At 46.1% G+C, this 24,033-nt stretch overlaps 2 protein-coding genes across 2 annotated transcripts; one reads left to right on the top strand and one right to left on the bottom strand.

The window, feature by feature from the left end:
- Window positions 1-3,442: 3,442 nt before the first annotated feature.
- Window positions 3,443-8,646, bottom strand: MBOAT4 (membrane bound ghrelin O-acyltransferase MBOAT4; the record flags this gene model as incomplete). Its single annotated transcript, XM_079958914.1, has 3 exons — window positions 3,443-4,542; window positions 6,056-6,280; window positions 8,516-8,646. 3 exons carry the CDS (start codon window positions 8,644-8,646, stop codon window positions 3,588-3,590), a joined length of 1,311 nt encoding a protein of 436 aa, XP_079815040.1. The 3' UTR covers window positions 3,443-3,587.
- Window positions 8,647-11,150: 2,504 nt separating this feature from the next.
- DCTN6 (dynactin subunit 6) lies at window positions 11,151-19,016 on the top strand. The gene is made up of 7 exons (XM_079959845.1): window positions 11,151-11,280; window positions 12,352-12,416; window positions 13,694-13,799; window positions 15,197-15,285; window positions 16,546-16,593; window positions 17,378-17,520; window positions 18,779-19,016. The coding sequence occupies exons 1-7, from the start codon at window positions 11,237-11,239 to the stop codon at window positions 18,875-18,877; spliced, it is 594 nt and encodes a 197-aa protein (XP_079815971.1). The 5' UTR covers window positions 11,151-11,236; the 3' UTR covers window positions 18,878-19,016.
- Window positions 19,017-24,033: the final 5,017 nt, after the last annotated feature.

The raw sequence follows: 24,033 nt of genomic DNA, 5'->3' as shown, positions 1-24,033 counted from the left end.
GGCTAAAAGGCGAACTGAAATGGACCAAACTGCCTGACTGCAGAAATGAGATTTGTGTGGTGGCAGAACTTGCTAGAGGCAAACCATGCCAATTATGAACTTCAAGGAACAGGTCCCACGACAGCTGATAGTTCGGATGTGCCCTGACCACCGCTAACCTGCTTTCCCCACTCCTCCTCCATCTACCCGTGAAGGGATGGGCGGATGGATGGTAGGAAACAACCCTTTCTGGGAGTTCATCATCCATCCATTGTAGAGACCCTGGCTGGCTAGTAAGTACTCTTTCTGGTGGGTGACTTTGGTCCTGTTCCACAAATTGCACAGCCGCAAATGCAGATCGGCCAACAAGTGTACACTGCTGCCTGACATGTGCTTGCTTGTATGATACATGTGCATACAGCAACCACCTTTTGTTGCATCTGTGCTTTGCATTTTTAGTTAAGACACCTAAAATGTGAAATGTGTGAAGAGGGCCTAGTAGGAAGGGAGGAAGGGTAGTGTTCTGAGGCCCTCCCTCCCTCACCCACCACTGGCTGCCTCCAAATCCTGTTGCCGCCTCCTCAATACACCTTCACTGGAGGCTTTTGAGCAGAGGTTCGATGGTCATGGATGGTTTATTTGGGATTCCTGCCTAGCAGTGGGGTGGACTAGATAACTCTTGGTGTCCCTTCCAACTCTATGATCCTGTGACCTCTCTGCACAGAATGGCAATTCCATAGAGAGCGGGATTTGGCCCTCTGACCTGTAGTTGCTAAGTCCAAATTTGGGCACTCTGGTGCTCCTGAACATCTCCCACTCAACTCAGCTGGGCATTATCTGGTTTACCTGTTGACTTAAGTCTGCAGAACAGCCTTCCACAACTTGTTGTCCTCCAGATGTTCTTGGGACTATAACTCCCATCAATCCCAGGCAGCATGGCTAAGAGTGATGGGAGCCGTGATTCAAAACTATGCAGAGTTGGGGAAGGCTGCTATAGAACCTCTGTGAGGATGCTCTGCTATCTAGTCCCAACCAGTCCACACATGGACCAGAGCTAGGCCAGCATTCTGATTGGCTTCAGAGAACCAGGACACTACCTGTGCCTTGGGACGAACCAGGTACAGTGGACGCTCGGGTTGCGAACGTGATCCGTGCAGTATGCACGTTCACAACACGCAGCGTTTGCAACCCACGACTGCACACGCATGGGTTGCGATTCGGCACTTCTGCGCATGCGCAAAGCGTGATTTAGCGCTTCTGCGCATGCGTCCCCGCCAAAACCCAGAAGTAACCAGTTCCGGTACTTCCAGGTTTCGGCGGTCCGCAACCTGAAAAGCCGTGACCTGAAGCTGCTGTAATCCGAGGTGTGATTGTAATCTGTAGTCTTAGATTTGACAATGTACCCATTGGTGAAAGATAGCCCCAGCATAACCAATAATAGGAGCTTCTCTGAATGTGCCCCTCTGGCCAGTTGCTTGTTGAGATTAAGGGTCCATCTATGCTGGAATTCTCTTTCAGCAGTGGCTAGTCAGATGCCTCTGGAAGCTCACAAACAAGCCATGAAGAAACACACAAATAAACAAACACACCATCCCATTGTTTGCTCCCTGGCAACTGGTACTCAAAGGTAAACTTCTCTGAATGTGAAATCTCTATTTTGCTATCATGGCTAATCAGAGCTGCCCTCCTTTATCAGATCAAGAGTCCAGTCTAGGCTATAAGCCCATTAGTGGCTTAAACTTTCCCTCTGCTGCATTTCACCCAATGCCCGTGATGTGATTTGTTCTCCCACCCCTCACAAACTCCTATTCAATGAGCATGTGGCTGCCTGAACTGTACACATCTCAGTTTAACTGCAGCTTATGTTTTCAAATCGTATGGAAACTGCTCTGACGGGAAATGCATCAAACAGGCGTATTCCTCAAGAAACTGCAGGATGCATAAAAAAAAATTGTGGCTAACTGGCTTCAAACACCAGTGTGGGGAGAGCATTGGAGCTGGAATAAACTGCAATGTACCCACAGCCATAGATTGAGTTGATAAAGTATTCTTTTACAAAGCGATCTGCTGTCATGTATAGACAGTGGGGGAGGTAGGAGGAACCCTACATAAATTGTAGATTTCTTGCTGCCTCCCATGCATCGTACTTGGCGCATTGCCACTTGCTCGGAGAGAAGGAACTCTCAAGCATGTAGCAGTAACATTGGGTTCTGCTGCCACCTGGTGACATTCTTAGAAGGTACAGCCAGCCTGGTTTCAAAGGAAGAATTCTTTGGCAGCTAGCCTGTGCCACAGCCCGGAGAGTTTGGGGCATATCTAGGGAGCAGCAAGAGGACTGATGGGCTTTAACAAAGGCATACAGGCATGCCTGTTCTTCTGCTCAATGTCACTGTCTGCTCAAAAGACCAGAGGCAAAACTGCACAAGGTACTGCGGACTGCCAGAAAGATGGGCTAGTACTGGAATAGGATGCCAAGCACAGTTACAGCACAAGGCAGTGTCTTTGTGGACTGCATTCATTTTGTAAGATCCAAAGCATGCGCTTCATTGCAGAACCATCGCGCTGAGTCCAATTATGTAGCAACCACAGGACTTGGGAGAGGAAGCAATAGCTGCTTTATCTCCTGCGATATTGGGGGATTTAAAGGCATGTTCCCTGTGGCAGATGCAATCCCTAAAACAGGCAAAAGCACATACCAAAAACAAGGCAATTGGAGACAAAGCTCGGTTGGTTAGAGCATGAGACTCTTAATCTAAGGGTTGTGGGTTCAAGCCCCACGATGGGCAAAATATTCCTGCATTGCACTGGGATGGACTAGATGACTCTTGTGGTCCCTTCCAGCTCTACAAATTCTCTGTCCTTAGGTGGGCATGCTCAGGGAGAAGACAGATACAAGATTTTAAAACTGGTCAAGAGTGCTTGACTGTACTGTTGCTGCTTTGTAAACATAAATACTTTATTGTCAGGGAACCAGGCAGAGGGCCTTCTCGGTAGTGGCACCCGCCCTGTGGAACGCCCTCCCACCAGATGTCGGAGAGAAAAACAACTACCAGACTTTTAGAAGACATTTGAAGGCAGCCCTGTTTAGGGAAGCTTTTAATGTTTAATAGACTATTGTATTTTAATATTCTGTTGGAAGCTGCCCAGAGTGGCTGGGGAAACCCAGCCAGATGGGCAGGGTATAAATAAATAAAATAATAATAATAATAATAATAATAATAATAATAATAATAATAATTATCATCATCATCATCATCATCATCATCATCTATGTTTTCTGAGTGGTTTTAACTGTTTTTGAAAAGGCATTGTGTGTTGTTGCTCTTTTTTTGCAGGTAAGGGAAAAAGATTGACTGAGGGGTGTGAATAAAAACAAGTGCAGGCTTTATTAAAAGGGGAGGGGAAAGACAACCACGATGGGAGGAGCAAGATGAAAGACTTCTCCTAGTTTGTATGTACTGTATGTTAACAATGCAAGTCACCTTACAAGGTGGCCTTGAACCTTGGATGAAAAAGCTGCTGCAACTTTTTTTAAAATCCTGCTTCTGTCTACACACCTCCATCTAAGGATGCGAAATGAGCTAGTGAGGATCAGTGGGGCTGCTCACTCATTTCTTTACTAACAGGAGGAGCACAGTGACAGAGACTAATGGAAAGAAGCTATTGTACGAAGACAACAGCCGCCAAAGCCTGGAGACACTCCTCATCTCAACAGCAATCATAATGTACGCCACCACCAGTTGTGTATGACACCAGGTCACGGTTTGGTACAGCAGCCTCTGAAGCCGAGATTTTGCCACTGAACCCAAAAAGCGATGGAAGCGGTAGTCTGCTTCCACCATAACGGCCCAGCACAGAAACCCAAAGACCTGGCCAGGGCGGAGGCCATGCCACCAGGCTGAGAAGGCAAAGGTGGCCAGGAGAGGATATGAACTGCTCTGCTGGAATATGAGCCGCCTCAGCCACTGGGCTGTGCTCTTGTTCCATGTTCGGGTAAAGCCAGCAATTGTGTTGGTTGTTTCCAGGGTCCAAATGTCTGTGTCCATGACGACTCTATCGGCAGCTGCTGAATATTGGTGGTGGCCAAGATCCAGCCCCAAACCAGCAGCAAGGAAGAGGGACTCGTCAAGCAGCCAGTGCGAGTAGTATGTTAGCCTGAAGGACAGGGCTGAGGTCCACACGACGTAAACGCAGTCAAAGTGGGTGCAGTCGATTAGGTCGTCCAGAGCGGAAATGTATCCCCTCATGATATTGTTCAACAGGCCCAGAGTCAGAGCCCCTAGGCCTTTTTGAGTGGCAGCCCAGAGGAGACGTGAAGAAAACGGAGCCTTGGAATACCTTACCCATGCCTGAAATCTGCGGAAAGAACACAGAGGGCCTCCCAGCAGGGTTGGGAAACACAGTAGATAAGTACACAGTGGAAGTGCCTGGAGCAGGTGCCAGCAAAACGATCTCCTCTCTTCAGATGGCAAGCCCACCCTCACTTTGTTTTCATGGATATCCAAAGCCAGTGAGGTGACTTTCTGGGTCATCAGCATGAGGGCGGAAAGGGCAATGGGCAATCTGAAACAGAGCAAAAGGTTAGCTCAGTGACAGGTAAAAGGTAAAGGGACCCCTGACCCTTAGGTCCAGTCGCGGCCGACTCTGGGGTTGCGGCGCTCATCTCTCTCTATAGGCCGAGGGAGCCGGCGTACAGCTTCCGGGCCATGTGGCCAGCATGACTAAGCCGCTTCTGGCCAACCAGAGCAGCGCACGGAAACACCATTTACCTTCCCGCCGGAGCGGTACCTATTTATCCGCTCGCACTTTGATGTGCTTTCGAACTGCTAGGTTGGCAGGAGCAGGGACCGAGCAACGGGAGCTCACCCCGTCACGGGGATTCGAACCGCCGACCTTCTGATCGGCAAGCCCTAGGTTCTGTGGCTTAACCCATAGCGCCACCCGCATAGCCCAGCTCAGTGACAGAAAAGCACACAATTTGCATTTAAGAGCTGCCCAGTTTTAGGTCTCAGCAATTCTGTTAGAGAGCTTATGTCACATCCCATTTTAAGCATCCGAAAAAATGCCAGGAGTTGTAGTTTGGTGGGGGTGCTGAACATTCTTTGTTAGATATCTCAAACCGCCTCACAGAACTACAATTCCCTGGATCCCATGGGCAACAGGAAATGGCTAATAAACCAGGCTGTCCGGTTTATATTTTCTCCCTTCAAAAGTAAATAGAGCTGAAGCTACCAGCGTGTCTTTTAAGTCCTATATACTTTTCATGGCTCAGGATCTGACTTTTACGCAGATCCTTTTAAGAGCAAAATTTGTATGTGTATTCTTGCTCACCTTGGGTCTCTTTTTGCAGGGGAGCCTGAACCGGGAAGTGGCAACACATCACTTACTCAAAAGTCCAAATGTGCTCATGGAAATAAAAAAGGTTGACTATCCCTCCTCAAAAAGAAGCTCACTGCTTAGTGATAGTTTAGTTTGTCCTAATAAATGTATTTTATTAGGGTGGCACTGTAGGTTAAACCACAGAGCCTAGAACTTGTCGATCAGAAGGTTGGCGGTTCGAATCCCCGCGACGGGGTGACCTCCCGTTGTTTGGTTCCTGCTCCTGCCAACCTAGCAGTTCGAAAGCACCTCAAAGTGCAAGTAGATAAATAGGTACTGCTCCGGCGGGAAGGTAAACGGCGTTTCCGTGCACTGCTCTGGTTCGCCAGAAGCGGCTTAGTCATGCTGGCCACATGACCCGGGAGCTGAACGCAGGCTCCCTCGGCCAATAAAGAGAGATGAGCGCTGCAACCCCAGAGTCAGTCACGACTGGACCTAATGGTCAGGGGTCCCTTTACCTTTACCTTTAATAAAGGTATTACACTACTGCTCCTGTTTATACTGGGTATAATTCCCATAAAGTTCAATGACAATAAAATTAGTAAGAAAAACAGTTATAACACCCAGGAAAGGACACTCTGAATCCAATTGGTCTGTCTACTGTTTCTATGTGTACTGAAATAATGCAAAGTAAACTGCTCCGAGACTGACTCTGCCAACCAACCGATACACTAGACTAGAGCGAGCACATATTTACCTGATACATGCAGCTTCTTGTAGATAATATTCTTTGTAATGCAGCCCAAGATGGCACAGTGTTTGCCAGGCCATCTGAACGAAGAATGCCCATGTGTGGACCTGCTGTGGGCCAGTGGAATGGATTACGGCAAGAGAGGAGAAGGCAGATATAAGCAGCAGCAGGGCATAGCACCCCATAGCAGACCAGGCCAGGAGGAAACCACCCACCAGGAGGAAAGTGTACCTAAAAATAAACACACGTGTTTTCAGAGTCATGATGGCAATTTTCAGGGTAAGAAGTTTCCCACCTGGCAGGAAAGTGAACAGACGGGGAGGCAGGAATACCAAGTGTGGCAAGGCAGTGTTGGGAAGATCTGGGAATCTGTGCTCCTTGTGTAACATCTAGTTCCCAACCAACCACTTTGGTAACAAACAAAAAATCAGCCAGGTTATCACACTAGTTCAACCTGCATTGATACCCAAAGATGCCATTTGGTTCACTGTTAGAAATAAGCATAAATTATTAGCGCACATCCAGTTCACATAGGACTGCCTCTTGTTGTTTAGTCGTTTAGTCGTGTCCGCCTCTTCGTGACCCCCTGGACCAGAGCACGCCAGGCACTTCTGTCTTCCACTGCTTCCCGCAGTTTGGTCAAACTCATGCTGGTAGCTTCGAGAACTCTATCCAACCATCTCGTCCTCTGTCGTCCCCTTCTTCTTGTTTCCTCCATCTTTCCCAACATCAGGGTCTTTTCCAGGGAGTCTTCTCTTCTCATGATATAGCCAAAGTAGTGGAGCCTCAGCTTCAGGATCTGTCCTTCCAGTGAGCACTCAGGGCTGATTTCCTTCAGAATGGATAGGTTTGATTCTTGCAGTCCATGGGACTCTCAAGAGTCTCCTCCAGCACTATAATTCCAAAGCATCAATTCTTCGGCGATCAGCCTTCTTTATGGTTCAGCTCTCACTTCCATACATCACTACTGGGGACTGCCTCTTAAGACAGTACAAATGCTTCAACTGGTGGAGAATTCTGTGGCATGCTATTGGAAGAAAGATGGCAGGGAGCTCCAGTCATAACTGATTTTCTTCCCAGCTAGTTGTTGCTTTTAAAGTGCTACACATTCCTATACAGGGCTTTTTTCCAGCTGGAACTTGCCATAACTCTGTTCCAGCACCTCTCAGGTGGGTGCCATTGCCATTATAAGAGAAAAAAGGAAGGTGTTCATGGTGAGTTCCGGCACCTCTTTTTCTAGAAAAATAACACTGTTCCTATAAGAAAGATAGGAAAGTTGTGTCCTCCAGATGTTGCTGGACTACAGCTCCCAACATCCCCGACCTTTGGCCGTGCTAATTGTGACCGATGGGAGTTGGAGTCCAACAACATCTGGAAGGCCACAGGTTCCCCATCCTCTGGCAAATACAATAGCCTCCTGTCCACACAGCTGGACCATAAAGAAGGCTGATCACTGAAGAATTGACTAAACGACTAAACAACAACAACTACACAGATAAGGCCTCTTTTGTATGTTCCCTTTTCCTAAGGACAGAACCATTCAGGCATGGAGAATATATCTTCCCATTTTGGTACCCAGAGGTGGTTGCTAGGTACTTACAAGACCTGGGAGACCAACAGATGACACAAATGTCTATAAAATTAGCATGTGATACTTTACAGGTATAGATGTTCCTGAGAAATTACAGTAGCAAATGGTTGGAGCTCACCTACACAGTTTTGCTATGTGCCAAGCTTCCTCAGATTTTATTTTTTTCAGAAATTTTTTTTATTTTTATTTTTTTAAGAGGAAAGGGGCAGGAAATCCAGGGCACGCTACAAATGACATGAGACTCAGCCCCCCACTAACATTATGGCTGGTGGCACTTTCTTTTGCATCTCACTTTCTGGGAAACAATTGGACTGGCCCTTTCCTTACCAATCCACTTTTCAAATCTCCTCCTTATCCACAGATGCAAAACTTTTTCTTTCTCAAGTGTTTCCTAGTTCCTGATACATTGAGCTTATTATTTTCTAGAAGCTGCTGTTTTTTTATTGGCTTTCTTTTTAAGTACCGTATTTTTTGCTCTATAAGACGTACCAGACCACAAGACGCACCTAGTTTTTGGAGGAGGAAAACAAGAAAAAAAATATTCTGAATCTCAGAAGCCAGAACAGCAAGAGGGATTGCTGCGCAGTGAAAGTAGCAATCCCTCTTGCTGTTCTGGCTTCTGGGATAGCTGCGCAGCCTGCATTCGCTCCATAAGACGCACACACATTTCCCCTTTTTAGGAGGGAAAAAGTGAGTCTTACAGAGCAAAAAATACGGTATATTTTATAAAAAGATTTCTTAGTTATTGTTTCTATTGTAGGCTTTTAAATTCTCGTTTTAGACCTTGCTTTGTTTGCTGCTTATTAGTCAAGAAAAATATAACATTTTTTTAAAAAAGTAATAATAGTAAAAAAAAATTAGATAATGATACCTACCTTGCATTTATAGAAAGATTCCCAGAGGCACAGAGATAATGGAACAAAATAGCAAATGGAAAAGCACCTAGCTGGTATAAAGCTGTGGCTTGAAAGAAAAATGGGGTTTCCCAGTTCATGAAGACCCTCATTCTCAAAATGCTATTTTGCTGGTTGTCTTCCAGTCCTTTCTCACCTACATGAAGTGTCTCAACAAACTTTGTTGTCTTTTCCCTATATTGGAGTAGGCTAATAATGGAAATCACCCAGATAATGAAGGTCAGCATATCAGAGTTTATAACTATGGAGACGGGACATTCTGCCTAAAATATACCATTGAGGTATATTATTTGTGCAAATGCCACTTTCACTGAGCTGCTGTGCCACGGAAGTCGGATTGTCGCCCGATGAGGCCCTGTTGAATACTGATTATGAGGTAGAAGCAAAGATAAGAGCCTCATACCAAACTGATAACATCTCCATGACACACAAAATTGCCATACTTTCAAAGAATCAGAGACGCATAAATGGTTGTTCTTATCCTTCCCTTATAATATCCATCATAAACATTACCAGAAGAATACACAGTAAGTCAATATTAAAAATGGCAACTGTGGTAGGCATGAATGGAAAATTATTTTGATACATTGGATTGTAGTGGATATAAGGGTCAGTACAATAGTTAGGTTTCCAAGCTCCCATATTTCTCACAGATGGTCCATGGCTAAAAGGAGGCATGTGGTGAGTTTCACTAGAAATGAAAAAGTAGAAGGGAAACTGAACATCCCTTCTCTGTGTGCTGCAGTCCTGGTACTCCCATCCATCCCCAGCCCACCCATAAGGCAGGCTGAGGCAGCCACCTTGGGTGGCAGAAGCCCAAGAGGCAGTGCCTCCACAAGTGCCCTTGGTCACCCTACCACCACTGGGCGAGAAGCAGCAAGATGGCACCAACATCTTAAGAGATCTTACGCACTTCACAAAATCTTGTGAGAACTCTGCGAGATCTCATGGTCACTGTTGCTGCTTCGTGGGCACTCCCCAGGTAGGGGAGGCTGTTGTGGGGCAGCACCTTCCTGACGTACTTCGGGTGGCAAAATGGGATGTGCCACCCCTGCCCAGAGCCACCTGTTGGGAAATTCCCAATGGCACACTTAGATACATGTCCCCAGTACCTTGTGCAGTTTTGCCTCTGGTCTTTTGAGCAGACAGTGACATTGAGCAGAAGAACAGGCATGCCTGTATGCCTTTGTTAAAGCCCATCAGTCCTCTTGCTGCTCCCTAGATATGCCCCAAACTCTCCGGGCTGTGGCGCAGGCTAGCTGCCAAAGAATTCTTCCTTTGAAACCAGGCTGGCTGTACCTTCTAAGAATGTCACCAGGTGGCAGCAGAACCCAATGTTACTGCTACATGCTTGAGAGTTCCTTCTCTCCGAGCAAGTGGCAATGCGCAAAGTACAATGCATGGGAGGCAGCAAGAAATCTACAGTTTATGCAGGGTTCCTCCTACCTCCCCCACTGTCTATACATGACAGCAGATCACTTTGTAAAAGAATACTTTACCAACTCAATCTATGTCATTTGGGCATAGTTGACTCGGGAATCAAACCCATGCTGCTCCCCTCATCCCACCACAACACTGGGGAGGCTTGTAGCAGTTAGAAGTGTGGGTCTGAGTCCAACTAGGGCAGCTAAGGGTGAAATCTCCCCTTGGCCATGAAACCCATTGCGTGACCTCAAGCTGTCTCTTGCCTCAACTACCCCACACTGTTACTGTGAGGATAACCTTAATCTCAGGTTTATGGGTTGGAGCCCCGCACTGGGCACGAGTCCTGCATTGCAGTGGGTTTGTTTGCACACGAGCCGATCCTCGTGATCCCTTCCAACTCCACAATTCTATGATTGTGCGTTTCCGAGCACAATTCAAAGTGTTGATGCTGACCTTTAAAGCCCTAAACAACCTCTGACCAGTATATCTGGAGCGTCTCCACTCCCATTGTTCATCCCGGACGCTGAGGTCCAGCTCCGAGGGCCTTCTGGCGGTTCCCTCACTGTGAGAAATAAGGTTGCAGGAAACCAGGCAGAGGGCCTTCTCAGTGGTGGCTCCAACCCTTTGGAACACCCTCCCATCAGATGTCAAGGAAATAAACAACTATCTGATGTTTAGAAGACATCCGAAGGCAGCCCTGTTTCAGGAAGTTTTTATGTTTGATGTTTATTGTGTTTTTAATATTCTGTTGGGAACTGCCCAGAGTGGCTGGGGAGGCCCAGCCAAATGGGCAGGTAATAAGTACTGTACTATAAGCAAGTACTAGAAGTAATATAAGTAAAAAATTAAACTATAAGTAAGTAAAATAAGTAATAAATTGTTGTTGTTGTTGTTGTTGTTGTTGTTGTTCTTCCATGAAACATTGTGGGAGAAGCAAGCACACCACTTGAGCATGATATAAATGTACTGCACTAACACAAATGCTGGCTCCCATGTTTGTCTACACGAAAAAATTCAAGATACATAACATTGTGTGGCGGGTATTAAGAGGTTAATACGCCGTCGCACGCTATTAAGCGCATCAATGGTAACCCAGAACGAGGGGAGGAGTTACACGCTCCAGGACGGGTTCTCATTGGCTACGTCGCTCCCATCCGGCCCGAGCGCAAGGCGCGGGGAATCGATTCCCGAGGGCCACGATCGACACTCCTTTCCTTCTCGTTGGTATCAGCGGGCTGCGTCGTCGCCGGCCGAGTAATGGATGAGAGGGCGGACAAGATGGCGGAGAAGGCGCAGAAGAGGTGAGCAGATTCGAGCTGGTCGGGTCTCTTTGGTGGTGGGCTTAGCGGCGGCCTGGTGGATGGCAGGTCTGCAACTTGGCTAAGAAGGTGGGCGGGAGCCCCGGTCTTCTTCCCAGTTCTCTTTTGCCCGGTGCAGAATTAAATTTAGCATTATTCTCGCCATTTGCCACGGCTGCCCGTTTATTAGTCTCTTTTTACCTTGTATGCATTTTTGCTCTGCGTAGAAATGTCTCGCAGCTGCTGCTGCTGCCCGATATGTTTCATGGCCTTTTGGCGCCACTAGATCCATTTTTCTCTCCACCGGATCCCGTACCAGTGAAGTGAGGCTAAGACTCCACGCATCTGATATGAAAGATCAAGACCGTGAGGGGGGAAAAAGGGGGCCTTAGCCTGATAATTTTACAGCTTAAAACTTCTTTCTCCATAGTTTTTATTCATTTGCTTTACCGCTTATTCAGGCTGCTGCTTTTTTATACCAGGGGGAGAGAATCTTTTTAATAAAAACAAAAACAACCCCACTCTCCTGTTGCTTTGCCTTGCAGAGAAAAGAAAGTAAGACATGAAAGTTACACATGGGCTGCTGTCCTGTGCCCTTGCCTTAGAAGTCAGCCCCACTGAGCTCAACTGGGTGTATTTTTAGTAGACATGTATAAGAATTCCATTGTTTAAAAATGCTTTCCTCCTTTGGGGGGGGGGGTGGAGCAGTCTCAATGTTTGTGTCCCAGACTTCAGACTTGTGAAACATTTTGTTTTTTTACTAGAACCCTGGTTAGGTTTCTTAATTTTTGTAGCCCCCTCCATGAGGGACACAGTGGAACCCTGAGATGAACTGTCAGGCCTAAATTCTCTTAGCACCCCTTTCTTGAATTGCCCATCAAGGAAAATTTTGAGCCACTGTAACTGACCCCGTTACATCTGGGTAACAGCACCCAGCTCTCCTAATCTGGAATTAAAAGCCACTGAGTGAGTCTCAGCTTGCTTGAAATATTCTGGATATATTTTCATATACATGTGCTTTCAAGGGAGATGCAAAACACTGTTGTTGTTTTTTGTTGATGTTCTCTTTTCCAGTGTAAAGATTGCTCCTGGAGCTGTTGTCTGTGTTGAGAGTGAAATCAAGGGTGATGTGACAATTGGTAAGAGAAAGTAATTTGTGTGGTTACTGTAGTTTCCAGAATCTCCAGAGTTAATTTGAATTATTGTCAGATTAAAGATACTAGTCTAGAAATAGTCTCTTAATTCTCACATATTACTTAATGATGTAAAACACATTGCCTTCAGTACAAGACAATCCCTTGATTGTGCAGGGGAAGATAATCCAAACAAGATCAATGTTTGTTTACAGTGTGGGTGGGGAACCTGCTGTGGAAATTGTTGGACTCCCAACTACCATCAGCCCCAACCAACATGGCCAAATTTGAGGGATGCTGGGAGTTGTAGTCAAATAATATGTGGAGGGCCACAGGTTTTCCACTCATAGTTTGCAATGATGAACAGTGAGTACAACCAGTGAGCCAATCAGAAGTACAGGTGGTCACGAGGGCAAATAGTTTGTGATCTGAAAGACACCTTCCATATTTATGTCGTGTTCTTGCTGAGAATGTAAAAAGCTTGTGGTTGTGATGGCCTGGGATTCAGATTTGGATGCTGAACCTGAGGAATCCCAGCCTGCACAGGATTCCCCGCCTCCAGAACCAGCTGAGCCGGGGCTGGGGCCTGAGCCGGAAGGGTCCTCACCTGTGCTGGCTCCTCAGGTGCAGGCACCAGCTGAGTCTGCTCTGGCTCCTGAGGTGATGGAGGACCCATTGCCTGCAGGTGCTCCACTCTCAGCCCCGTCAGGGGAAGCTGAGGTTGCCTCTGGGTCCGGTAACCCTCCAGCCTCTCCTGAGCTGCAGAGGCTCAGGGCAGAGAGGCGGAGGGAACTAAGTTCCCGCAGGAGGAGTGCTTGCCTCCAAGCCAGAAGAGGCGAGTCACCTGAGGATCGGGGCCGCCCGGTGCCTCGGGGCAGATAAAAGCCAGCCAGCCTCGATCCGAAGTTGCAGGAGCAACTTTGTTGGTTGTCAGTTTCTGCCTGAACCCTGTCCTGCTATCCTGCCGGAACTCCTGACCTCACCCGACTCCCTGCCCTGCATCCAGCTTCAACTTTTACGGACTGCCTGCATACTGCACCTTTGGACTCAGACCTCGCCTCTCGGTTAGCCCACGGGACCAGCACAGTGGTGTTCCAATAGTCCCTTCCACTGTTTGAGAATATAGCTGGTGGTTGAGATTTCTTATTGGTTCCATGTACATCCATGGTAACTGTGTATTGAGACAAATTGATACTGCTGCCCCATACCCTCTGTTTTCATGAAGTAGTTGGAGAAATATCTAACCGCTATACCAGGAGTAAACTTTTGAGTATTTCCTACAGGGCCTAGGACCGTGATTCACCCCAAAGCACGGATCATTGCAGAAGCTGGACCAATAGTAATTGGGGAAGGTAACCTCATAGAAGAACAGGCAATTATCATAAATGGGTATGTATGAAATGTTGAACTTTCTTGGGCCAAAATGGTGTACCTTGGGAAGGCCTTAGCGGATGCAGCCAAAAGCCAGCTTAATTTTGAAAATGTAAATGCAAGCATAATGTTATGCAGTCTACCTAATAATAATAATAATAATAATATAATTTTATTATTTATATGCCGCTCACCTGGCTGGGTTTTCCCAGCCACTCTGGGCATCTTACGGAGCATACATATCATAGCTTTCTGTCCCCTGCAGCTTCTCTCAGTGGTGGACCACATGTTATGTGCGCAGAAGATCCTACCCTTATCACCTTGGTTGTGCCAGTGAAAAAGGTCTTGGCACCTCCTTGCTTGAGTTCTTGGAAAGCTGCTGTCAGACTGAGCAGATAGTACTGAGCTAGATGGACCATTGGTCTTACTCAACATAGAAAGCTGCACTGTAGTACCCAAAGCCACTAAAACTTTAATCTCCCAGGCCACCTGCCTTGCTCTTGTTTTCTTGGCCTCTTCCTAAATAGCCTCTTCTCACTGGCTCAGTTTTGCAGGGACAGTGTAAGGTCAGTGTTAAAATGGAAAGAAATGCAAAGCTTCTTCATGAATGCACTGTTGCAGAAGGGTAGTAAATCTCCATGTCGAATCCTTTTGCTTTATTTTATGTTCCACTGTGGAGGGGATATGCCACTAAAGAAAGCACGTGTAAGACATCCAAGATAAAGAACAAAGCTTCCTATAATCCTTGCATGCCTTCAGTAGTTCACTGTTGTACACATTTAATTTGATCACACAGTATTTTACGTGATTTTTAAATTCCCCTTACCCCACTACTTTGATATGCATTTTGTGGTGTTCTCTTAGTGCAGAGAAATTAAATGGGAAATAGTTTGATCTCCTGAATTCTCCAGTTGCACAGCACTACTGGTGCCTTCTTTAGCCTGGCAGAGCATATTGCTCTACTGTGCCAACAGTCATCTGTCCTCATTGGCTCTGCAGTCTGAACAATCAGCTTTCTAACTCCTAGAAAAGGGTGAATCCAAGGTACTTTCTATACTGAAGGACTTTTCCTCATCTGTATCCATTTTTCAAAGCTAAATGTTTTGGGAAACTGCCCACAATTTAGTTTTTCCACCAGATACATTTAAATTGCTATGTAGATGCAAAGGTGGATGTTTCGCCCAGCAACCTCCTTTCAAATTCACACCTGTTCTGGTATTCCAGAAGAAACAGACTTGCCTTTGGGGCATAGGGTAGAGTGGGGAATCAAAAGCAGCAGCCCAATGCCATTGCCAAAGTTTTAGCTGTCCAAACCCTATAGCTTCCAAAGATAAAGGCAGTTCTCAATCTTTCAACAAAGACATGGGGTTTTTTGTGATGTAGAAATGTTAATGCATGCTTCAATCCTTTTACAGCTATCCTGAAAACATTACCCCTGATACAGAGGAGGTGGGAGCCAAACCAATGATCATTGGCACCAACAACGTCTTTGAAGTTGGCTGTTGTATCCTTCAAAAGAGCAGTGTTTTTTAAAGTGAGAGAGTGTATGTTTGCACAGGACAGTGCTGCTTTAGCAATGAAAACACCAGTTCTGTGATGGAGTGATTTATTACTTACACACACACACACACACACCCCTTTTCACAAGGGAGAATTGTCTGAGTTTAATGACTTATCTCAGATTCCACAGGTGTTGTTAGTCACTTATATCTCTTTTGCTCCCAGCAACTTCCACCCATGGGCATTTTGTTCCTAATAACGATGGGGTGTGGGTGTGTTTGTAGTAAACCTCAATGATATTTTAATACAAGAGCTGCGTGCATTTATTTCACTACACATACGTGCTGCATGGGGAACGTGTGGCAAAATAGATGTGTCTGCTCAACACGTTGCAGCATTCACAACAAACATGGTAAACACATGCTAGTTTCCATAATGTGAAAAACAACAACCCACATTGTGAGCAGTGACCTCTCTCTTGGGACAAAAGGCCTCAAAGTTCTGTTTTCTTTTGTCTAAAGGGATCAACCATTGTAGCTGGTGTTCCAAACTCAAATGAGCAATCTTAAATAAATGCAATCCAGAGGACCAGGTAACGAAAGCAACTCTCCTACAAGGCCAGCAAAGCAAAGCAATGCAAAACATCACATTTAATATCATTACAATTTCCCTTGTTCTTTCCTTACTTGTAATATTCCCCATATTGGCTGTGTTTTAAACTTAGTTGACAGCCTTCTGGTTCAACAAGCTGTGAGTTTTGTTTAATCTCCTGTCTATCTTCGCCTTCCTTTTCTGCCTAATTTTAACACAGCTTATAACCGTTGAAGCCACAGAACAGTGGTAGGAGTACCTTTGCTGTAACAAGAGGGTCGTTCACAGTCATAACAGCTAATTGGTTGCTCACAAAGAACTTCCCACTGATCTTTTACTTGCTCTGCTGAGAGAATTCCACTCACTGTGCATTCCTTCTCTGTGGCAGTTTGTAAGAGCCTAGCAGAAGAACCCAGGACCACAGAGCTGGCTGCTCTGAGCATTGAGGAAAGCCTTTGAGCACACACTCAAAGGTCCATAGGCAGCTTTTGATTGAACTAAAGGCCACTGGTCCAGGAGCTTTCAAACCACACTTTACTGAAGCAGGCCACTTGTCCTGAACGCCTTTTCAAAACATGGGGATTCTCCAAAGAGGACTGTATTAGGAGGAATCCAGGATAAGGGAGCATGCAAACTAAATATCTAAGTACTCTTCTTAACTGTGAACTTACAGATTCCCAGGCAATGAAAATAGGAGACAACAATGTAATTGAGTCCAAAGGTATGTATGTTGATTAAGTGGGAAATTATTTTAAGTGGGGGTTATTTTTTGTTTCCAGTTTTTGCATTGTATTACGTATTCTCTATGCTTCTGAGGACCACTCTGACATCTGAAAATAGTGGAATGGTTTATGTGAAAAACCAATTTTGATAAATATATTGTAAGTCCATAGTAGCATGCTTAAAATTGCAGCTTTGCTTTTTTTTAAAAAAAAAAAAAAAGTTTGACCAAGACAGTAGTTTTGGAAACAGCACGCGCACACACACACACACACCTCATCCATTTGCAAACTTTCTTAATTTTGAGTTTCCCCATGTTGTCTTAGAGCAGTCATGGGTAACCAAAGGCCCTCTAGATGTTGCTGGATTAAAACTCCCATGAGCCCTAGCCAGCATGGTCAGGGATGATGGGAGATGTAGTCCAGCATCACCTGCAAGGTCACTGGTTCCTCATCCCTATGCTTGATGGTACAGACTGCGGCAATTTAAGACCAGAGTGTAGTTGCACATCCCTGGGTTGTGTACACTTGGAGATAAGCAGTGGAACTGGTGGTACTCAGAAGTGAGACTGCACATGATTGCAGCCAAGTTGAGTTTAGAAACAAGACAAAAATTTTGGGATGCCACAGAGGAGTAGCAGAGAATAGACTTATGTCGATGATATCCTCCGTTTCTAGAGGTGAGATGCTGGGCCAAAGAACTGACCACTGATTAGACTTCATGACGTTGCTCATTCCAGGTGGGTTGTTTGCCATTTCATAATGTGCGCTTTTTTGTCTCTGCAGCATTTGTGGGTAGGAACGTGATCTTGACGAGTGGCTGCATCATTGGAGCCTGTTGCAATGTCAATACCTACGAAGTCATCCCTGAAAACACTGTCATCTATGGAGCTGACTGTCTTCGGCGAGTGCAGACTGAGCGGCCCCAGGTAGGTGCATGACAGGAGTTCAACCTTTGCTGATATGTCGCCAGTTGTTCCTCCCTTTCCAACAGCATGACTTTGCCAACCCAGTCTGGTCTATCAGTACGGAGAGCCACTTGTTTCCTTTCCTTTCCCATCAACTCACCACTCCCGTGTCTATGGTGCAAAGGCCAATGGCGGTGGAGCAACTGGTTTGTCAATGAGAATGTCATACGATACCAGGCACAAACCTAAACACACTTTTTTTAAAAAAAAAGAAATTATTAAAGTTTTAAAGGTTACAAAAAGAAAAAAGAAAAACACCATATTAAACAAAAACAAAACAACACATCACATCACAATAAGGAAAAAAGCAAAAGAAAAAGAACGAAGAAAAAACAGAAAAATAAAATCCATTAAAAAACACAGCAAATCTTCCCATAACTTATTTTTCATTTGCTTGTTTCTTTGACCTCCTCACACCTCCCTTTTTTGTATTCTAGTTTGGTTAACTATTTCAGCAAATCTTTTCCATCTTTTCCAATTTTTGTCCTGTAATTTATCTTAATATAATGTAACTTAACTTTCCCTCCTTTCACCAATTTACAGTCAGTTTTTTTCCTAAACCTTTATACCATTTCTGCTAAAACCACATAACTTCATTCCAACATCCTTCTAACATTCATTAATTTTACAATGTTTCTGTAGATAGTCTTTAAATTTCTTCCAATCTTCCTCCACCGACTCTTCTCCCTGGTCTCGGATTCTGCCAGTCATTTCCGCCAGTTCCATGTAGTCCATCACATTCATCTGCCATTCTTCCAGGGTGGGTAGATCTTGTGTCTTCCCCTAAACACACTTTTTAATCCTCTCTGAGTGGGTCACTTGTAAGATTCCATGATGCCTGGACCTTGAAAAGCCACAGTTTGCAATCAGTTTCTAATTCTGGTTTTCTAGCCGATTGCAAACTGACTTACCAAGGTCCAGGCATCATGGACTCTTACAAGTGACCCACTCAGGATTAAAAAGCCTGTTGTCTTTCTCAGCTTGGCTGGGGAGTAGGAGAGACTCCCAGGAGGGGGGCGGATAGGAAATAGAAATGAAGTTTCTGGTTAATTGACCATTTGCTTTCCCCTATGCTGTCTTTAAAGATGCTTTGGTTCTTTATCCCATGAATTATTTCCCCTGGTAGATCAGAACATAAGCAAATGAATTCAGACTGTCAGTATTATCACCTATCTGGTGCTCCCCCCCCCCCATTTTTTCACTCTGCTGTTCTTTTTAGCCACAAACATTGCAGCTGGACTTCCTAATGAAAATCCTGCCAAACTATCACCATCTTAAAAAAGCCATGAAACCAACTTCTACACCTGTGAAGAGCTGAAGACCCCCTCTCCCAGCATGCTTACCAGAACTGCAGTGCTTTCAGGACTCTTGTGTCCGCAAGAACTAACTCACTTAACTTACATGCTCGTTCATTCCATTGTGCAACATGTTATTTATTAAAATGTTGAAAAATGAAATGTGTGTGTATTCCCCTCAATCGGTTGTCTTCTTCTTAGCTGATAAAAACTTGCGTTTCAGTGGAGGAGTGAAATGTTTTAGCATTACAGGAGGTATAATTTTCAGTGGAATTGGGGCACGTTAAATGCCATAGGCGCAATTCAGGCAAAACGATGCACTTTTTAAAAGTCCCACTGCAGTCGGTGGGAGATGCTTAATGCTCACACTGAAACTTACAAATTCATAACTACCTGCTCAGAGGTGGGGAACCTGTGGCCTCTCCTCAGATGTTGCTGGATTTTAACTCCCAACATCCCTAACTATTGGCCAATCTGTGGCTGAAGGTAACTGGAGTTCAACAATGTCTGGAGGGAAGCCACAGGTTCCTCACTCCTGGCCTGGATTGCACCTCAAGTGTATTAGAGCTCCTCATCATTTCTCTAAGATGTGTCTCTTTTCAGACGAAAATGGTGCAAGAGTGAGTCCCTAAGTGCTGTGCTGGCAGGAACTAATGGGAGTTGGGAATCCAGAACATCTGACGGACACCAGATTGGCAAAAGCTGCCCTGAGTAATCCAGCTGTGACTGGTTATCGCCTCCCCTTGGCTTTATAATACGCTCTCACACTCCATCCACAGAGCCATTTGTGTGCACTCTAGACAGTGTGAGAGAGTATCTGTACCTTACTGAGCAATCCTACACCTAAGTGTGAAATTCTAAACACCCTTAGGAGTAAGGTTCCTTGAAAAGAGTGGGACTTTATTATGACTAACCTGTTCAGGTGTGCTCTGTGACCCTAATCAGCTTAAGTCATAGCCCCCAATAAATCTGTTATCTTTTTTCCCAGTTGCTCAAAACGTGTAATCCAGGGAAAGTTAAGCATCCTTAAAACCTGTAAAGGAACTTGTAAAGGAACTAAGCCCTTAATTGTGTTTGGGCAAGGCCCTCTGATTTCAACTGTACTTAAGTATTCTTAAATTTATCTGGATTGTACCTTCCCTTTGGTTTTTTTTCCTAGGGTGAGAGTTGTCCAATACAGCCATACCTAATTTCTGTATTCACTGGAGGTTTTTAAACAGATGTTGGATGGCCACCTGTCAGGGATTATTTAGCTGTGATGCCTGCATTGCAGGGAGTTGGGCTAGATTACCCTCTGGGATCCCTTCCAACTTTACAATGCTCTGGGGCTACTCTATTAGTCCAGAGGCCATCAGTGTAACACAAACTAATAATCCCAGAAGTTGCCAGGTTCTGCCATAATTAGGGTGCCAGGAAGAAGATGGGTTTTCCGATTATGGAAAAGATGCACGCAGGCATATATGAGGCCCGGCAAAACAACAAAAACCCTGCAATATTCCTGAGCTGTTTCTCCCTCCGGAATGGAAGCTCCTCACGGAGAACCGTTTGCTGAAGATCTCAATGAGTAGATAGACTCTCAGATTGAAAATGCTTTGTAAACAAAAATATTCTGCGACTGATGGTAACTTCATTAGCATCCTCTAAACATAGCTGTCCCAATCTATGCAAAGGCCTGCTTCCAATGCTGGGTGCGAGAAGAAGAAGAAGAAGAAGAAGAAGAAGAGGAGGAGGAGGAGGAGGAGGAGGAGTAGTTTGGATTTGATATCCCGCCTTTCACTCCCTTTAAGGAGTCTCAAAGCGGCTCACATTCTCCTTTCCCTTCCTCCCCCACAACAAACACTCTGTGAGGTGAGTGGGGCTGAGAGACTTCAAAGAAGTGTGACTGGCCCAAGGTCACCCAGCAGCTGCATGTGGAGGAGCGGAGACGCGAACCCGGTTCCCCAGATTACGAGACTACCGCTCTTAACCACTACACCACGCTGGCTGCTTGTTCTGGCTCCATGGAATTCCCTAGATGTGCTTTTTGGCAGTTCTGTGATACGATACACGACTGCATCTAGGGTGGCTAGCAGTTGCATGCACAGAGAGCTGGACTGGGAACCAAGATCTCAAGAACACCTCAAGTGTGTGAACTTCTGCCATCCTCATGCTGCTCCTAAGGCTCATTAAATAGAGTTGCAAATTGAGAACATGTTTCTCTGTATACACAAGGGGCTGAAGCCTTGACTTCCCTTAGGTAAAAGGTAAAGGTACCCCTGCCCGTTCGGGCCAGTCTTGCCAGACTCTGGGGTTGTGCGCTCATCTCACTCTATAGGCCGGGAGCCAGCGCTGTCCGCAGACACTTCCGGGTCACGTGGCCAGCGTGACAAGCTGCATTTGGTGAGCCAGCACAGCACACGGAACACCGTTTACCTTTCCCCTGGTAAGCGGTCCCTATTTATCTACTTGCACTTAGGGGTGCTTTTGAACTGCTAGGTTGGCAGGCGCTGGGACCGAACAACGGGAGCGCACCCCGTCGCGGGGATTCGAACCGCCGACCATACGATCGGCAAGTCCCAGGCGCTGAGGCTTTAACCCACAGCGCCACCCGTGTCCCTATACTATTTCCCTTCTAATCCAGACTTCCCTTACTATTTTCTAATCCAAATCTCTCTTGCCCCTGTGATTAATTCTCCCTTAGAAACAACCTTGACATGGCTCCACAAACGTTAGGACTTTTGAACATATGCACTCTGCCCTTGGGGAGTTCCAAAAGTATATATTATTCTTACGCAAGGGTGATTGCTGGAGAGTGTGACCTAGTGGGTAGACTTGATGGATTTGGGGTGAAGAGTTCCGTAACACACACTGGGTGACATTGAGCAAGGCAAGTTTCTCTCTGCCTAGTGTTGCTGTGAGGAAGATGTGATCAATCATGCCATGTGTGCTGTAACCTGAGTTCCATGAGTGGAAAACAATGTTTCAGGATAAATGTCTGCCATGGAGCTGGTGCAAGAGGACATCATTTTGGTTCCCCAAAGAAACCATCCAGCGATCCAGCATAAAAAAGCAGCATATTGTACTATCTCATGCTTCCTTTGACTTAAAGCTTATAGTGCTTCCCAGATAGCTCAGTTCGTAAAAGCATGGTGCTGATAATGCCAAGGTTTTGCAGGTTCAATCCCTGGTGGGATCGGCTGCCCTTTGATCCCTGCCCAAAGCAGGGCTTGCTGCCCCCAGGCCTTGGTGTGAATGTGATTCAGTAGTACTCTTAGCGTTCTTCGGTGATGCAGAAGGCTGTTGGTGGAGCAATACAATCTGAAACACACATGCCCATTGTGTGCTTGTATGTACAGAACAAGTTGTGTGGTACTTTGTGTCCACTTTCTTTGAGGACATAGCCAAATATATCTAACCAAAACAGCAATAGCCAGCCATTCCCTCCTCTGTGTTGTTTCCATATCTTTCTCATAACACACACGCCTGCTAATCATGAGGATTTCTTAAGGAGATGTTAAAGCTTGATGCTTCAAAGATATCAGATGAATGCAGAGCAACGTCTCCCTCCCCACATTCCAATGGTGAAAAGTCATTAGAGGAAAGGCTAATGAGTTAACGTGGCTGTGATAAGGGAGCTGGAATAGCTTGACCTCCAAGAGGCCCCAGAGCTGAGGGGAAAATGGGTAAATATTCTAAACAATGCTGAGGAAAGCACAGGAAACTGGACTGCCAGGGAGTAGGCCTGTTAAACCAAACAGTACGAATGGTCCAGAGGAACTAAAAGTCTCTTATGTTGTTCTAATTCTGCCTGACTCTGAGACTAAAATGTTTTTGTGTGTCTGCATCAAACCCCAGGGCATTTACATCAGTGGTGCAGTATATGGTGAAGAGAGAAGGGAACACTTCATGTATGTTTGTGTGCATGTGAGAGAAAATGTGTAGAAAACGGGCACAGAGTTGCTGAACCACAGCTCCCATAATCCATGGCCATTGCCCATGCTTTCTAGGTCTGACAGGAGTTCAGCAAAATCTGGAAGCCCAAAGGTTTTCATAAATGAGGCACACTGTGTATTCTTCTCGTTTGTCCCTGGCACTGAGTAAACTTCCTCGGTACATGGAAGACCCATTCATCTCTCATGGCAAATAGCCACTGAGAGACCTATCCTCCATTTAAATGTCTATTCCAGTTTTGAAGCTCTCAAAGTATCTTATCACCAGCAGGCAGGAACAAACATGGGATTGGCTCTCCAGGATCACTTGATTCAAGTTCAAAGCACACTTTCCCTCAAAGAATTCTGGATATGATAGTTTAATTTCCAGCAAACCTAAACAGAATTCCTTTTGAGGGAAAGAATGTGCGTCGCGTGTGCTTTAAATCATCTATACCAGGGGTCGGCAAACTAAGGCCTGGGGGTTGGATGCAGCCCCCCAGGGTCGTAAAGCTGGCCCGCAGATGCTGCCGCCCACTCGGTCAGTCCCCACATGCTGCAGATGCCTTGCCGCCCAGGGACTGACTTCCGCGACGCTGGCACGGCTTCTGGGCGGGCGGCGACGCTGGCGCAGCTTCGGATTGGCTGCAGGAAGTTGCTGAAGCCAATCTGAAGCCTCGCCACCTGCGCGCTGAGGTAAACCCAGCACAGCCATGGACGGAGAGGCCAGGAGGTGGGTCTGGGCCGCGCCATGGGCATTGTGACGGGCGCGTCGCAGGGCTTCAGCCAGAGCTTGGCACACCTGCTGGCCCCGCACCTGGCACCCAGCTCGGCGCTGCTGCTGCTGGTGTGCTCAGTGGCCGCACTGGAGCAGCTGGAGGGCGAGCTGCGCACCACCTGCCCAGCACTCCGCATGCGCGGCCTGCCCGCCAACCTGGCCTCGGGCGACGGGCTGCAGTGCGTGGTGCATGCCACCTGGGAGCTCCGTGGGGACGGGCCGATGGAGCGGCTGCTTCTTGTCAACAATGCCGGTGAGTGGACACTGCTGAGCGCGTGCAGAGTGCGTTCCTCCTCCAGGTCTGGAGGCAGCTGTGGGACCGGCTTGCAGGGTATCTACTGTATTTTTCGCTCTATAAGACGCACCAGACCACAAGACGCACCTAGTTTTTGGAGGAAAACAAGAAAAAAAATATTCTGAATCTCAGAAGCCAGAACAGCAAGAGGGATCGCTGCACAGTGAAAGCAGCAATTCCTCTTGCTGTTCTGGCTTC

Source organism: Podarcis cretensis (assembly GCF_951804945.1).
Source record: "Podarcis cretensis genome assembly, chromosome: 17".
NCBI lineage: Eukaryota > Metazoa > Chordata > Lepidosauria > Squamata > Lacertidae > Podarcis > Podarcis cretensis.
Note: the sequence above shows the minus strand (reverse complement) of the source record. Positions and strands in the feature narration are given on the sequence as shown.